We start from the raw sequence: 18,339 nt of genomic DNA, 5'->3' as shown, positions 1-18,339 counted from the left end.
ATTTAAAAGTGCTTTAAACTTTTAAAATGCAATTATCATGGAAAAGCTGAATCAACTTTAACCCTCAATATAGGGTTATAAGTAGGATTCATATTCTTCCATTATGACACCAATCTTAAAAGCAAAAATAGTACATCTTCTAAGAAGTCAAATTTTGTGTCAAATCTTACTTAAGCCAGGATGTTACTATCTTTTGCATACATCCCCTTCTATACCCATTCACCCAGCAACCAGTCTAATTCAGGCCTTCATCTCCTGGCCTGTTACAACGAACACTTAGTTTGCCTCTCCCTTCTCCACACAGATGCCAAAATGACTCTCTTAAAGCACATGTCTGACCATGTTATCTCCCTCTCCTTCCCCTCAATACACTCTAGTACCTCTAGGATCAAGAACAAAGATCTCTATTTGCATGACTCCAACTTACCTTACCTGTCTTATTATATATTACTCCCATCTGCACCCTACAGTTCACCCAAACTGGCCTTCTTGCTGTTCCTATCTCTGTGCTGTTGCACATGTCTAGGTGAGATATACTCCCAACTCATCTCTGCCTCTCTGAATCCCTAATTTCTTTCAAAGCTCAATTCAAATATCACCTTCTCTAGGAATCATTTTCTGGTCCATTATTCTCCCCCTCAGCTACTAATCCCCTCCCCCAATTAATTATCTTGTATTTATTTTTTATGTATGTAAACACATGTTGTCTCCCCCAAGGAAATGTGAGCTTCTCATGGGCAGGGATTTTTATTTTTCAATTTGTATCTCCAGGGTCTAACACAATGCCTGGTATAGAGTGGGAACATCCTAAATGCATCCTATCTGAATAATGCCTTATACTATAAAAAAAAAATCTAAATTACAAAGTTAAAAGTAAAATAACCATACTCAGCATGTTAATTGACCTTGAACAACAAACTCAACTACACAGTTAACAGACAAGTTAAAAGTTTTTTAAACCTTTGTTCTTAAAAAGAAAACACAGAACACGTTAACAGACAAATGTCTGTATCAGCCACACAAAGAGAGTCATGCTCTTGATCTTGCCATCTTCCACAAACACACTCCCTGCATGTTCACAAACTTTCAAAATCCCCTTATTCATCCATAATTTACTGGTTTTTCAGCTCTTCCTTCGCCTTTCCTTTAAAAACACTGTTTTTCTTCCGTACCGTGACCTCCAATCCCTTGACCTCTCAATTCTCTCCCAGATGTCTCCCTTGCACTACCCACTCTCTTCCCTTTTGACCCCATTTTGACTCTTTAGTGAACCAATTCAATTCTATGTCCTCCTCTCTTGAATCCCCAGCTCCATCATCCTATCACCAATGAAGCTTACCAAACCACAGTCTATGATCACACCTGTCATTTGCTGCCTTTGCTCCAACATACAGACTACTGAACGAAAGGATGAGAAAAGCACACAGTCATTCTGACTACATCCACTACAGACTGAACGTTTTATACAACTTCAACTAGGCCTTCACTGCTGCCAGGCAATCCAACTACGCCTCTCTCATCAACTCACTATTCCACTCCCCACAATGGCTCTCCTTTTCATCCTTTTTTAAACCTCCCATGGCTCCCTGTCCTCCAGCCTCTTAGCTCTCAATTTAATACCGTATGAACTTTGACATCATTTAACCTCTCTGGGCCTCAGTTTCCTCATCTGGAAAATGAGGGAGTTGAACTAGATGACCTCTAAGGTCTCTTCTAGCTCTAGCTTTATGATCTCATAACACACATACAACAATCTTGTCTTCTTCAGGCCAAACATCTCAAATTCCCTTCAGTCTACCCTGACATTGAAGTTTTGAGTCCCTTTACCATTCTGGTTCACCCTCTAGGTATGGTCTAGCTTTAGTCTAAAGTCTTTGACTGATTCATCGATTAAGAAATGTTCTCATCTGATTAAGATATCAGGGTGTATCATCTTGTCACTTACTTGAAGTGGCATGGGTAACTGATTGACCAACTCAATGATTCCCACCCTCACACTAAAATGTGGTATCCAGAAAGGAATACAATATTCCAAAAGTGTTCTGAGCCAGGCAAAGTGTAGCAGGACTCTAACAGACTCCTTTGTTCCTGTATATATTGACTCTAGTAAAGCAACCTAGGAATACATTTGCTTTTTAAGCTGCTATTGTGACATTCTTTATATAGACTATCGAAAATCTAGATCTTTTTTCTATGAACTGCTGTCTAGTTCCATCAACCCTAATCATTTTTGTAAACCAAGAGCATTTGTCCCTATTAAATTTCACATTCTTAGATTTAGTCCATCATCCCAAATCATGTCTCTACACATATGTGAACCCATTCTCTTTGTCTTCATTTCTACCAAACAAAATCCTTCTCTTTCCTTCAAGGCCTAGCTCAATGAAGTTTTCTCTAATTCTCTCAGCAGAAAGTTATCACTCCTTTCTCAGATTTTTCTAAAGCAGATTGTCTGATCTTTCTCCTTCTTACATTCTTTTTTTTTTTTAAGCAATTGGGGTTAAGCAACTTGCTCAAGGTTACATGGCCAGTTATTTTTGTGTGGGTGCCGAGTATCTGAGGCCGGAACTGATCCTGGGTCTCCCGACGCTGGGGCTGACGCTCTTACTCACTGCGCCACCTGGCCGCCCCTTCCTTCTTACATTCTACCTTGTATTGTACTTATTTAGGGAATGTTTTATCCTTCCATTAATGTTGAAGGCAGTCTTTGAAAGTAAGAAGACTAGAGTGAAAATCCTAGCTCCCCCATTTGCCAATGGGGTAAACCTTGGGCATTTAGCCTCTCAAGACCTCATTTTTCTATTCTGTAAAATATGGAAAATAATACCTCAGAGGATTCGTGTGAGGAAAGCACTTTAAAGTAATTCAGTAAGTAAGTCAACAAACACTTACTAAGGATGTACTATGTGCCTGGCACTGTGCTAAGTACTGGGAATACAAAGGAAGGCAAAAAAACAGGCCTTGTCTTAAGGAGCTCAGATTCTAAAGGTATACAACGTATGAATAACTAGGTATACAAGAATGGATGGAAAGTGGGGCGGCCAGGTAGCACAGTGAGTAAGAGCACCGGCTCCAGTGTTGGGACGACCTGGAGATCGAATCCCGGGCTCAGACACTCAGCACCACACCCAGAAATAACTGGCCTTGTAACCTTGAGCAAGTTACTTAACCCCGATTGCTTAGGGGCGGCCAGGTGGCTCAGCGAGTAAGAGCACCGGTTCCAGTGTTGGGACGACCTGGATCAGATCCGGGCTCAGATACTCAGCACCACACCCAGAAATAACTGGCCGTGTAACCTTGAGCAAGTCACTTAACCCCAATTACTTTAAAAAAAAAAAAGATGGAAAGTAATCTCAGTGAGAATGTGCTCTATGAGCCACTGATGATAGCCTTCCTGCTGTTTCTAGCGCCTGATTCGACCTTTTCACTGGCTGTTCATTGTTTCTGGAATGACATCCTTCTTCACCTCCATTTGACATAGTTGTTTGTATGCTGTCTCCCCCATTCACAAGCTCTCTGAGAGTAAGGACTGGTTTTTGCCTTTCTTTGTATTGCCAGTGCTGAACACAGTGCCTAGCAAGTAAATGCTTAATAAATGCCAGTTGATTGCATCCTCACAGAAGGAAACAACACATGGCACACAGTAAGCACCTAATAATTGCTTGCTGACTGACTGAATGCAGTTCAAGGAGTTCTGAATCTCTGATTATATTACATCCCTGTATCTGTCTAGAGGCAACTAGGTGGATAAAAGTTCATCTTCATGAATTAAAATTTGGCTTCAGACACTTACTAGCTGTATGCAAGTTACTTAACTCTGTCTGCCTCAGTTCCTCATCTGTAAAATGAGTTGGGAGAAGGTAATGGCAAACCACTCCAGTATCTTTTCCAGGAAAAACCCAAAACGAGGTCACAAAGAGTTAGACACAACTGAGATGACTAAACAATAGGATCTGCCTATCTCACCATTGGGATACTCTGAGACATCATCCCTTTAGCTTAAGATTTTGATCCAGCAACTCCAAAAGACTCATGATCGAAAGAGATGTCCACATCCAGAGTAAGAGCTACAGAATCTGAATGCAGAGTGAAGCAAACCACTTGCTCTGTTTCTTTTTCTTGTTTTGTTTTGTGTCCTCTTTTGCACTGATCATTCTATAAGTTATAATCCTTCTGTACAACCTGACTAATGATTAACGTGAAGATATTTGTAGATCCTATATTTGAGTGCCATGATGGGGAGGGGGGGGGGAAGGGAAGAGAGGAAGGTAGAGAAAATTTGAAACTCAAGGGACTGTGGAACTGAATGTTATAAACTAAATGTAAATAAACAAATTAATTTAATTAAAAAAAAAGATTTTGATCCAGGTTAAAATGCAAATAAACTTGAACATAAAATAAATGACTCTTCAGTTAAATGCATCTCAATGTGAATAGGGAATTTGAGAACAGATGTTGATATTTACATCTTTCCCTAGCAATAGCCTAAGAATGGAGGCTTTAAAGAAACTACATGCTTCTAACATTGCCTGGGAGTAAACTAGGCAATTTGAAGTTCACTGTGGTCACAACTTAAGTTACTGATTAGCATTAATGTTCACTAAAGCTCTACTTGGCTCTATAAAAGCAGAAAACGTTTAAAAATTGTAAGTCACATTGAACAAGTGGAACATGCAATGAGATTAATTCTCTTAACAAGAAGGAAATTCTCTTAAAATCCCTTTAGCTTGGTCATTATAACTATAGGTGTCCTCGAGGCTACTAAGATCAGTTAAGCGACTTCATCATTACGAATAATATTAACTTGAATAATAATGAAAAATAACTTGTACACAGCTAATAAGTGTCTGAGGCCAGATCTGAATTAATGAAGATGAACTTCTATCCACTGTGGCACCTCGCTGCCTCCAGACAGATACGGGGGTGTAATATGTAAGGGTACAACATAATCAGATTCAGATCTCCTTGAACTCCTACATTCAGTCAGCAAGCAATTATGAGGTGTTTACCATGTGCTATGCAGTTTTCCTCTATGAGAATGCAATCAACTAGCATTTATTAATGATGAAGGATACTATGAGGATCATTTTTTTTCTTAAAAAGATACATTCAATTTGTGCTCATAAAAACATCCATGCTTTTAAAATGCCACTATCTCTTATGTTATATGACAAATCTATAAGTGATGTTAAAGATCTGTGAGAACTGAAGGGAAATAATATTTTCTCAGAGAAGCAACTTCCCACTATCTCAATGAAGGTCTTACTAAGGGGAAGTTAACGGTTTCATACATTACCTTTCCAAAACACAGGAAGTTAGAAAAGTTCAGGACTTAGGAACTTATATATTCAATGCATATAGTATAGTACAGGAAGAGTTTTAGAAATTCAATACTTTATGACTGATTAGTATCCGGGAGAAGTAATACAAGGACAATATTAATAACAACAATAATAGTTAATATTTATGTAGTGCCTACTATGTGCTAGGCATTGTACTTAAGCACTTGACAAGTATTATCCCATTTGATTCTCATAACAACTCTGGAAGGTAAGTGCCATTACTATCCTCATTATAGAAATAAGGAAACTGAGGCAAACAGAAGCTAAATGCACTGCTCAGGGTCATACAACTAGCAAGTGTCTCAGTTTAAACTTGAACTCAAGTCTTGCTAATTATAGGCCTAGTGCTCTTTGGACTGCACCATCTAACCTCCCCCAAAACCTAAGCAATTCCTGTCTGTTTGTTTGCTTGTTTATTTATTATTCTGCTTTTTGGAGGGGGACGGTAGGGCAACTGGGGTTAAGTGCCTTGACCAAAGTCACATGGCTAGTTTTTTGTGTTAAGTGTCTGAGACCGGATTTGAACTCAAGTCCAGGTGCTCTATTAACTACACCACCTAGCTGCCCGATTCCTGCTCATTTTAAAAAAAAACAAGAATGTAGAGAGCTTTCTAAACCAATAGGCTTGTTTTTATGCAATTACCTAGTGTATGTTCTTTAGACCTTTGGATGATTATATCTGCATACAACATGGAAAGACACTGTGTTCTCAGCTGAAGTACACATATTATCATATTATTCAAAATCAATGATGATCAAAGCAATATAAGATGAACCAAAATACACACAATGGCATTGACTTGGACGACTTTAAAACAAGCTATGAATTGCGATCACATGATATAATCACTGAAAAGTATATATATTTTCATTCCGGAATGAAATGATCAAATAAGTATATATTGGACTGAATATGCACACATTGCATGCCAAACTTTGAGTAATATATGATTCTTGAACTAAAGCCCAAAAGCACATCCAGAATGCAAAATACCAGCATAGGGATTTGATAATGCAACTAAAGCTAATGTGAAAACCAAAATGTGCTGCTATTGACAGGAAATGCACTCCTCTAAGGGAATAAGTGATAGACCAATGAGCACTGTATTGGTAAAGAAATATATATAATAAACTTTCACCTATCTGAAAATCCAAACAAGATAGCTCAAATAATCAACTACCACATGAAAGAATGCTCCAAAACACTAATAAAAATGCAAATTAAAGCAGCTCTGCAGTAACACCTTCCATCCATCAGACCAGCAAGGATGATAAAAAGTCAAAGTTATCTGAAAAGGATGTGGGAGAACAGGTACACTGATGCACTGTTGGAGTTTGTGAACTGTTCCAATCACCCTGAAAAAAACAACTCGGCATTAGACCCCAAAGGTACAAAACTACATATACTCTGACTCCATATTATAATTACAAGACACATATCTCAATGAAGTACAGGGGCAGAGGGAAAGGAGTTAGACATACAAAAACATTTGTAGCAGCACTTTTTTTTGTAACAAAAAACTAAAAAGTGGATATGCTGCTGCAAAAAATATCAAAGTAGAAGGATTCACTGAAACTCAGAAAAATCTGTCTACTGACATAGAAAAAAATGAGCAGAACCAGGAAAATATAAAGGATGACCACAATAATGTGAATGAATGAAAAAAATATCTAGTGTTTTCTATATATACAAAACACTGTACTAAGTGCTGAGGATAAAAATAGAAAAAGAAGAGTCTCTGCCCTCAAAAAACTCACAGCCCAATAAGGGAGACATTCCACAGAGAAGGTTTCAACTAAAAGTGAAATAGTAGAGTCCCATAGTCCTTAGGGTACAATATCAAAGTGGATGATGATGTCTCTTCTTTAACATCATCACTTCGACTTTATCTGTTTTTGATGATGAACTATTTGACATGTCCCCGGACTTTAGTGGTAAGAACTTCCTTTCCTGGCTCTTCATTATCTAGGGCTGCTGAGGAGGCAGGGGATGCAGCATCTGCTGAAGTAGCTGCCAGGCCCCATCTCCAGGGGGTTGACCTTCCTTGGATGATAGCTGTTGGTGCTCAGGTGGAAGCAGGGTCAGTAGCCTGGGGTCTACTGCTATTTTGAGGGCTGCTGGGTTCAGGGTCTTCACTCACCTGCCTCTTCCTCCTTTCTATCCCTCAAGAAGCCCTGCTGCTTCAGCCAGGGTTAAACCAAACTCGCATACACACACGCATTCACTTATTTCCAAGACATATGGCATATTGTAACCTTCAACAGAAATGAGGAGATTTGCACAAAATGGTGTCATGAAGGAGCACTCACCTCACTTAGATTTGAAACCTGACTCTTCTACGCACAACCTGAGTGACCTTGGCAAGTGACTCAGTTTCTTTGGACTTTGGCCCCTCCATTCACAAAGTAAGATCCCTTTCAGTTCCAAATCCTGTGTCTGAATGTCTATGCCTTTAATGTTTAAGTGTGTATTATGTACAAAGCAAAGTGCGGGGGGGGAGGGAGGTAGGGGAGAGACACAAGTGTAGAAAAGATACGTATATATCTGTCTTCATGGGGCTTACACTGTAATAGAATAGAATTCTTAGACAGTCATAATAAACAATATCACAGATTAAGTATATTCTAGAGTCATAAAGTAGATTATTCAACAAGCATTTATTTATGGTGTGCCAGGGACTATGCCAGGAACCTGAAACACTGACACAAAGGAGAAACAATCCCTGCTCTTGAGAAGCTTTTCCTGTACCACAGGAACAACATGTGTAGAGGTAGCACTGTCTTGGCTATGATTCCTACAGGTATCACCGAGGGAATCAAGACAGAGAGATGGAGGATCGCCAGTTTGGAGAGAAATTTCCCACCATTCTCCTCAACTTCTACTAGGGAGTTTGTTTAAAAAATAGATTTTTATTGATATCTTCTGTTTGTAACAATGTCTACAATTTCCTCTCCCAGAATTATCTCTTAAAATAAGGAATTTTTTTAAAGATGAAAAATTCAATAAAACTCAATAAATAAAACTCAAAAAATTCAATAAAAATATCAAAAATAATTGATATTAAATGCAATGTTCCACACCCATAGACAACTAGCTCAGTAAGGGAGTGGGGGAAGAAGGACCTTCTCATGTTTCTTCTTTCGGCCAATCTTGGGCTTCATAATTTCACAACAATTTAAACTGTTTTGTGGTTGTTCTTCATTTACTATGTTGTTGCTATTGTCTTCTATATTATTTTCTTGACTCTGCTTAGTTTATTCTGCATCATTTCAAATAAATCTCTTCATGCTTATCTGTATTCATCATGTTTGTCTCTTATAGCACTGTACTACTCCATTACATTATGGATCACAACTTGTTTAGTTATTTGATGGCCATCTACTTAATTTCTGGTTCTCTGCTGCCAGAAATGCTGCTATAAAGATTTGGGTGTATACGGATCCTTTCTTTTAAAAGGCATGACATCCTGGAGTCTAGACCTACCAGTGGGATCTCTAGGTGGAAGGGCAGAGACATTTCAGTCACTTTATCTGCCTAACTCCAAATTATTTTCCAGAATGGTCGGACCAGCTCACAGCTCCACCAACGTGTGCTTTTATTTTCACAATCCCTCCTGTCTTCTGTCATCTTTGCCAATTTGCTAAGTAGAAGGTAAAAGATCAGGGTTGTTTGGATTTGCATTTTTCTTATTAGTTATTTGGAGCATTCTTTCATATGGTTAAGTTTTCAATTCTTTTGAGAACTGTGCCTTCATCCCCTTTGACTACTATTAACAGTTGTGGGTATTTCTTCTTTGTTTGGGAGGGGGGAAGGCAAGGCAATCGGGGTTAAGTGACTTGCCCAATGTTGCACAGCTAATAAGTGTGTCAAGTATCTGAGGCTAGATATGAACTCAGGTCCTCCTGACTTCAGGGTCGGGGCTCTATTCACTGCACCACCTAGCTGCCCCAAGCCCTGAGAAGTTAAGTAACTTGCCCAGGGTCACAGTGTCAGGGGAAGGACTTAAACCCAATTCACTATGCTAAGGATATTCGATTAACCACAAAATCCCATTCCTTAACCAATGATCAAAGAGTAATTAAACCTCTGTCTGTGACTCAAGTTCCTTCATCTATAAAGTAAGGGTATAGGTCCAGATGTCTTCTAAGCACCCAGAGAAAAGGAACTGATTCATTCTTTGTCAGTGCCTAGCACAAAGAAAGCACTCAATAAATGCTTGCTGGATCTGCATTGGTAGAGGGAGTTTCCTCACTGGAAGTTCCCTATGCCAATGAAATCACAACTCTACTAAAAACAAACACAACATAATAGCCAGCAATTACATAACAACTTAAAATGAGCACTACATTTTACACGTTATTGCATTTGTTCTCACAGAACTCTTATGAAATAGGTGCTATGATTATCCCCATTTTGAGGAAACTGAAGGTCAGTGAGATTAAGTAACTTGCCCAAGGTCACAAAGCCTATAAGGATCTGAGGGAGGATCTGAATTCTGGTCTGACCCCAAGGCTTATACTGTCCATCATAGACAAAGAAAGCTACAAGGATTTTCTAAGTATAAACCTGCTGTATGGGCAAAGGAGTGCTTCAGATTCTGGAGAAGCTCACACTGTGACTTTTCTTTTATTCTCCTAAATATTCTTATTTCACCAGAATAACAAACTGAATGCTTGAGGAGATAACTGCATTATGGAGCTATAATTCCATTGAGGGATTACTATGATAAACCACAATAACCATGTGAAAATGGAAAACACAAACTGAGTTCTAATTCTTTGTGGAAACATTTTATAACCTACCAATTAAGGAAACTGATTTACAGACATCTATTTTTCTCCCTCCTCAATCACCATCAACTACCTCCCAGAAACCTATTATTCCTTTCACAATCAAGGATATGTGTGCTTAACACCATCATTAATTCTTAGTTCACACATGAAGTTAGGGTTATACTATTATACGTAGTGAAATTATAATCATGATTTGAAGTTAAGATGCTTTGATATGTAGAAGACAATATTTAAGGTCTGATTTAAATTATACATATTGTAAAGACAAAATGATAGCATCTCACAATGGGTATTAATGTCTGAGAAACCCAAAGTAGATCATTAGCATTTTATATGAGCAAATATGTAAGTAAGAAAAGCAAGTAACTTGTTTATCCATGGAACATTCCTGTGAGAATTCTCTACCAGACAATAATACTATTCAGTAATATTAAGTCTTCTCGTGTAGAGGATAAAAGATTCACCAATGGGAGATGTTTCAGATCTCTAGGGTAGCCATCATCCTGTGACCACCTCAATTTATTAAAGTAGGTCCTAGACATGAGCCAGTGAGGTTCCCAGCTACTTTTCACACTGCTGTAACTCACTACACTTAATCAATCAACCCAATTAATTTGTGTTTAGTAAATGTCTGCTATGGGTTTAGCCTTCTGCCATTGTGCCCTTACCCCCAAAGCACTAAATCTCCTGTGCTCCTGGTTAAATACTCTTAGTCCCTTCAACTGATTCTTATGAGGCATGGCTTGTAGATCTATCATAATCCTAACTCCCCTCCTCCAGATAAACTCCTATTTACTAATGGCCTTCCTAAAGTATGGTGTCCTGAACTGAACTCAGTATTATACGTGTGTTCTGACAAGGGTAGAGTAGAGGAGGATTATCATCACCACCCTGGATCTATTAATGTAGCCAAAGGCTGAATTAGGCTTTTGGCTACCATCTCATGGTACTGAGGTCCAGTGAAACCCTTGGAACTTCTTACCATGAACTGTAGTCTAGCCCTATCTTTTTGTATTTCATATTAGCTAACAGATCTTCCCATGTTCCAAGGATGATATGTCAGGGAATATTATGCCCAATTTACAGCTACAAAAGTGAAGAAATATAGGGATTTTCCACACAACCACCAAGTATTAGAACTAGGATTTGGAACCAAATTAAAGTTCATTTTCTTGCCTGGAAACCATGTTGCCTCTAAGATAAAGAAAAAGGTAGATTAAATACTATGTGTTCAACTGATTTACAAATTCTTTCAAGTTTTAATAGTCTACTTCTAATGGAGTTTCATGATTCCAGCCCAGACTTGCTTGCACCAAGTTTTATGAGAACTCTTTTAATTTCTTATTTTAAACCAAAGTTCAATAAAACTAATTTAGCTCTGAGAATCAAGGAGGGCAATACATCTGAAGATAACTGAAGAGAACCTGATATAACAAAAAGTAGTTATGCAAATCCTACAAAAAAATCTATGTTCCTTTTGTAAAAATAACAAAGTAATACCAGTTCCAGGCTTAGGACTCTTATATTATTACATTTCCTTAAACTAGAAGCCATTATTTTACAAGAGAACTAGAAACGTAAAAGTTACCCTTGCTAACATATTTTTAATTCTAAACAATAGATTTAAACATATAAATTTCAATTGTACATTTACCTTACTATGTATGCTGCTATATTTGAATTTAATGCTAAATTACACAGTCTTCAAATAACTTCTCTCTCTGTTCAATCTTGGTTTTATTTTGTGAAAAGACTGCTGGTAACATGAAACAGTACCAGTAATCTATCCACACATTACGGGAAGGAGAAAGTAGGTTAAAAAAGAGCAAGACACTTAAAACAAGTGTGATAAAACCCCGTCTGACTTGTACAGGAAACAAGGGGAGGCAGTTCTCACTCATCAGGAAGGAAGGTAACCTTATCACGACTATTGTCAAACAAGTGACACTACATTTACCCTGAACTCTTCCCAAATGTAAACTGTGGTCACCAGAAGACCAAATGTGACTTCAGATTTAGACATTAGGATAAGTAAAATGACACTTTCACTCTAACAACCAATTTTTTCACATTCAACTCAAGTCTCATTTTCAGTTTATTGCACACCAAGTGGGGAGTAAAATACAAGTCCTGATGTGTACAGTACAAGAGGAGGAGGAGATTATTTACACAGAAAAAGGAATCTGGCTAACAGCTGTATCTCTGCTGCACTCCTTTATGGGCCCTCCTCCATGTCAGAGTTTGGCTGAAGTGTGTGTCACACATGTAGAAGCCTCCAATAACTTTCTGAATTAGCAAACCAGCAGACCACATCATTGTGACTGCCCAGTTCACTCCTTAAAACATCACGTCTTCCAGTAGTTTCTTCATCCTACAAATTACCCACTGAGATGGGCACTGAATGTAAGTGAAATCTTTGATGGAGCACTAATAGCACCTCTTAGACCTTATCACCAGAAGATCCCTTTGGGTACCAATGGATTTAAGATTCATTCATTAATTCAATTCAATTAAATATTTATCAGAGACCTCCATAAAATATTTGCAAAGAGTACTCATTTTATCCCTAGATTCTCAGGAAGAAGTATTACTTTAACCCTTGAGAGGCTGAAGAAGCCACAAGAAAAAAAAAAGTCACAAACTCTCAGACTTTAAAGGGCGTCCAGGCCCAGCAGGAGAAACGTTCTCCAGGGCACCACTGGCAAATGATCATCTAGGCTCTATTCCAAGACCTTCAGCGATGGACAGCTCACCCTCTTTCTGCAAGCAGCCCATTTTACTGGTTAGCGTTGAATTTTTCATAAGTTTTCCTTAAAACTGAACTTGAAGTAGCTCTCTGAAACATCTAATCCTTCATTCCAGCTGACCCAAACAAGTCTAATTCCTCTTCCATATCACAACTCTTCAAATACCTAAAGACAGCTATTGTATTCCTGGAAACTCTTTTCTTCAATGCAAACACACCCAGTGCCTTCAAAGAATTCTTTTATGATATGGGTTTCAGTGCTCTCTCCATCCTAGAGAGGGGTCACCAATCTCTTCTTATGCCCATTTGATTTTGCTTAATTCTACAAAGAATGACTATAAAAAGTTATCAGACATTTTGAAGATATTCAATATTTTCCTTCATCCCTACATGACTCAGATACACCACAGCACTTCAGATAAGTGAGACCTAAAGAAGTTGTACTGTGTTAAGTGCCACATGTTTCAAGACAACATATTAATCATGTGTTTACAAATGGCTAAAAAGAACTCAACATCTGATAAGCAACTCTTTTCACAAAAAATATTTACAAGTCTACTACTGATAGTATATCAATATATATAAAATATGTATAAAAATGAATTTTATAAAACAGAATCTTTGTATCTAGGAATGCCATTTTGTATTTATAAAACAATTTAAATGGAGCACATTTGAGGATGTCCTGTGTACTAATTTTAAGTGAGTAAGTGGGTCACCTGGATAACAGGTCCACTTACGTACAACTTTTTCAAGGTTCAGAGAGTTCTATCCCCCACTGGGGTCAGGTACTTCCTGGTAAGGGAGCTCCTCCTATTAATATGGATCAACCCTTGTTCAGTAACTTAAAGTCTTAAAGAGTTTCCTGAAGTGCAAAGAGTGTTAAGTGACTTGCCCAAGGTCACACAGTCATGACAGGTCAGAGATGAGCCTTGTATGCAGATCTTCCTGACTTTAAGGCCTGCTCTCTAATTCACTATGTAATTTATTAATTTCAAATTCAACAAATATTGATTAAGCCTACTACATACAAGATATTGTCTGGCAATGGAGATAACGGAAAAAATGAAATAGCCCCTTCTCTTCAAGAACCAACATCCTACTGAGGGTATATACAGCATGTATGCAAATAAATATAATAGAAGGTAACTTGAGGAGGAAGAAAGAAGAAAACTGGCACCTGGGGGGATCTAGGAGAGCTACTCGGAGGAAGCCTTCTCGTTTTGTGCCCACACTTGCAATTTCATTAGTTTAGGGACCTCGAAGAAGAGAAAATATCTCATACCAAGGTAGAAGGCATCACTGCCTGGGGCACTAAAGGTTTAAGTGACCTTAAACTATCCAGTGTGTCTTCAAGGTGATGTGAACCCAGGTGATTCTAGATTCAAAGCCTGCCTTTTATCCATTAGCCCATCTGCCTCTCTTAAGTCTTAATTATACAAACAAAATACCAATTTTGACCTTGCAAAAAGAGTTAATATATTTTTTTCCTTAACATAGTCAAGGTACATTATGAAGGTGAAAGACTTACAGAACTTCTCTGAACATCTTGTTCAGACCTACAGCAGAACATGGACAGATCCCCATTCAGAATGACTTCAGCTAATGAGTTCACCAGTGGTGCATAGTGTATAATTAGGAAAACCTAATGAAAAAGAGAAATGATATATTAGAATGCAGCATTTATAAACATATTTCTCTTTATTGAAATGATAAATCTCAGAACTGGAGGGATCTTAGACATCTTTCTTTTCCATTTCCCAGTTAGAAAAGCAACTTCAAGACTATTTTATGTCTAAGATTTCTACCAGCATTATTTTCATTACAAAGAACTAGAAACAAGATGTCTCCCAGATGAAGAAAGGCTGGATAAACTATGGCATACAAATGGAATGGAATGCTGTAGTACAATTAAAAGTTATAAACGAGAAGAATTTCCTAAATTTTGGAAAAAGTAATCTATGTAGAGTCACTATTAGTTGTTAAAAGAAGAAAACAAATAAAATAGAACCAGAATATCAGTATGCACACTTGAATTCAACTAGGAAGGAAGATGGGGAAAAATAGAAAAAAGCAAGAACTTCTCAAAGACAGGGTGCAGACAACACTATTCTCTCCTACAAACATCTCAGACACAGAGCATAACTGTCTTTAGCTTCTGCCATTCTGTCAGTCAACAAGCATTTATGAAGTAATTTCCATATGCCGAGCACTGTGCTAATCACTAGGGTTACAAAAGAAAGGCAAAAATAATCTTTGCCCTTAAGGAGTTTCCATTCTACTGGGGCAGCGAACATGTAAATTACTAGGTAGAAACAAGATATACCAGAGTAAATAGAAAGCAGTCTGAGAGAGAAAGGCATTAGCAGGTGGGAGAACTGGGAAAGGTAAAAAGTGAAATTTGAGTAAGTCCTGAAGGAAGCCAAGGAAATTAAGAGGCAGAGGGTGAGGGGGCAGAGCATTCAAGGCATGGAGGACAGACAGGTAGAAGGCAGAGAGATGAGAGATGGTGTAGCAGGTTCAAGGAATTGAAAATAGGCTGAATTTTAGAGTGTGTGAGGAGAGTAAAATGTTAAGAATAACAGTAATAGCTAGAATTTATATAGCATTTTAAGGTTTACTAAGTACTTTATACTCTCTCACTAACATTAATACACTCACATTATCTCATCTCACAACAACCCTCTGAGGTGGGGTGTATTATTAACCCCACCTTACAGATGAGGAAACTGAGGGTTAAGTCCAGTGACTTGCCCAGAGTCACCCAGCCCATGAGTGTGAGAGCCAAGATTTGAACTCAGGTCTTGCTGACTCCAGGTCCAGAACTTTAGAAGACTGGAAAGGTAAAAAAAAATATGCTGCCATTTACTAGGCTTCAAAAGGAAAAACCAGAAAGGTGCTGGGTGCTGAGAATGTTTTTACTTTCTACCAGGTTCTCAATGTCACGAATGTGACCAGCAAGAAGAGCCTATTTAACTCCCAGAATACTAAACAGGCGATGTTGGCATATTTTTTCATAAGACGGCAGCAATAAGATCTACCTGCCAAAATCAGCTAGGATTCTAAATGCTGAGTACTTGCATAAATATACATTAGGTTAAAGACAACAACTTACAATAAAATTTGTGAACATTGAAATTATTCAGTAAATGTCTGAAGTCAAAAATTTACCCATCAAAAGAATGCAGGAAAGATCTCAACTCAAAATTCATATTGAGAAAGACAAAACAAACTTTGTCCCCAAATGGCATAAAGCTCAGGAACTAAGATCATAAGCACTCCCTTTCAGGAAGATAAATACTTCTTCTATTTTCAGAAATGGAACCAAAACCTATGGTCAAATGTTTGAATATCTGACAATAAAACTAGATGACTTAAGAATGTGGGTTATTCATAATAAAAACATTTTAAAATGTTACATAACTAGGTTACCATAGAGTTTTTCCCTTCATGTAAATATTACATAATTATGGGAAGGAAGTACAATTCTTGAGGCGGGGAGAAGAAAAAGACAGTTTTAGCTAAATATATAAACTCATGAGATGAAAAGAAGGAGAACTGCTCTATGTTTACTTAACGGAAAGTAAATATTTCAATTTGGCATCAAAACACAATTACAAAAACAATAAGATTTTCTAAAAAAATACAATTCTACTAAATGAAATATTATGTTGTTGTTTCTCAATAAACACATGTGCATCCCTAGTCTTGAAGTTAAGTGTTTAATTTCAAGATGCTATAAATAAGATTTTCGTATTGTTAAAAAAACAAACTCTGCATTTTCATAATATTATGAGCATCTTATAACTGCTCTATGAAATCTAGTCTATGAATTATCCAAATGGCAGAATGGAAGGAGCACTTCATTTGCAGTAAGGAAGTCTGAGATCAGATCTCAAGTTTAGCAGGACTTGTGTGAGCATGAGCAAATGACTTAACCTTTTAGGGCCTCAGTTTCCCCATCTGACAAATTAGAGAGTTAGACTAAATGATCTCCTAAGTCTCTCCCAACTCAAAAACCTATGCTATAATGAATGCACAAGCACAGTTTTGTTTTTCATTTCAAGTTTATCTTTGTTATTATGAAGATGGCAGATGAAACCTATCCTACCCCTTTACTGAAAAAGTCATATTTTCTAATGCTATTTAAAATTTTTATTTTACTATAAATATTAGCAAAAATAATTTTTAAAAAATCATACAAACTGAGGAAAGAAATATTACATAAAATCCTTAGAATTGAAAGGTAACTAAATGAATTGATGAGTAAACAATGTTTTTTTTGAATGATATCCCTTTCCAGTCTGAAATCTGCTATTTTTGGCTGTTTTTGCTGGTTGATATTTTAACCTAGCTGTAGTTAATGTATAGTTATGATTCTATTGATCTCAATTTGCATTGTTTTGTTTTTCCACAATTCCTTGTGTATTTCACATTTACTAGTTTGTTTTTTTTCTGGTACCAATAATTTCTTACATTAACATGTCACAATGAGTTCGCCCATTATCTAATCACTGAATATATGGGTTTCCAAATTTCTGAATGATATATAAGGTAGATTTCACATTAAGAGCCTGACGACCCTCATTCCCATCTAAACTCTGCTACTTACTATGTGACTATGGGTAAGTCACTTAAACTTTCTGGACCTCAGTTTCCTTACATGTAAGGAATTTATATGTAAGGAACCTGGAACAGATGTTCTCCAGGTCATTTTTAGGATAAAGTCCTAGCACTATAATCACCCAGTCAAAATACATAACTGGATTTATGACTCATTGTACATTATCATATTGTTCTTAAAAACATTTCACCAGTTGACAGCCCCACCAACATTTTCCCTTCATTCTAGCCAACAGGGAATTTTTTGCTATTTTTGTCATTCTAGGTAAGGTGATATTCTAAGATTGTCCTGATTTACGTTTCTCTGATTATTATGGAGTAGGAGTATATTTCAAGTGGTTATTAATAGTATGCTTTTCCTCCTTTGAAATGTTCTATCTTGCATTATCAGATTAATAGATAGTTCTTTATGGATTCTAGATTTCACACTTTTATCAGAGAGGTTTAAAGCAAATATTTTTCCACAATTCACATTTTTTCTTTTAATTTCACTTCGGAGATATTGCTAAAGAGTAAGGACCAAAAATGGGGAGAAGATGACACATAAGAGTTATTGGAAGTTTGAAGGCAAAGAAGATCCCCTACAAAGCATCACTCAAAATAAATCAGCTAAAAAGTCCTGACATACTCCAGTGACACAATGGAGCTAGCAAACGTACCTGTGACAGAAGATAGAGAGAAACTGGAAGGCTTATTTTTGGACGTTCTCCTCCCTGGAGAAAAAAAAGGGTGGGGATGATGGGGAAAGAGATGAAAAGAAAATATTTCAAAGTCATACAAATGCTGAAAACTAAAAAGAGACTAAGGTAAAGTTATTACTGCAAACTATAAAAC

General features: G+C 37.3%; 1 protein-coding gene across 5 annotated transcripts in view; it reads right to left on the bottom strand.

The window, feature by feature from the left end:
- Positions 1 to 18,339, bottom strand: part of CLEC16A (C-type lectin domain containing 16A) — a 208,295-nt gene that overhangs the window by 160,600 nt on the left and 29,356 nt on the right. For all 5 annotated transcript variants that reach the window (XM_069085915.1, XM_069085894.1, XM_069085907.1 and 2 more), the window contains 2 exons: positions 18,165 to 18,218; positions 14,414 to 14,527 (listed from right to left, as the gene is read on the bottom strand). In XM_069085915.1, coding sequence (XP_068942016.1) covers positions 14,414 to 14,527; positions 18,165 to 18,218 — 168 coding nt within the window. The remainder of the gene's footprint in view (positions 1 to 14,413; positions 14,528 to 18,164; positions 18,219 to 18,339) is intronic.

Source organism: Petaurus breviceps, unplaced genomic scaffold (genome assembly GCF_028583685.1).
Source record: "Petaurus breviceps papuanus isolate PSGF00001 unplaced genomic scaffold, PetGlider_PUasm1.0 118, whole genome shotgun sequence".
Taxonomy (NCBI): domain Eukaryota; kingdom Metazoa; phylum Chordata; class Mammalia; order Diprotodontia; family Petauridae; genus Petaurus; species Petaurus breviceps.
This window is presented reverse-complemented; position numbering and strand designations above follow the sequence as displayed.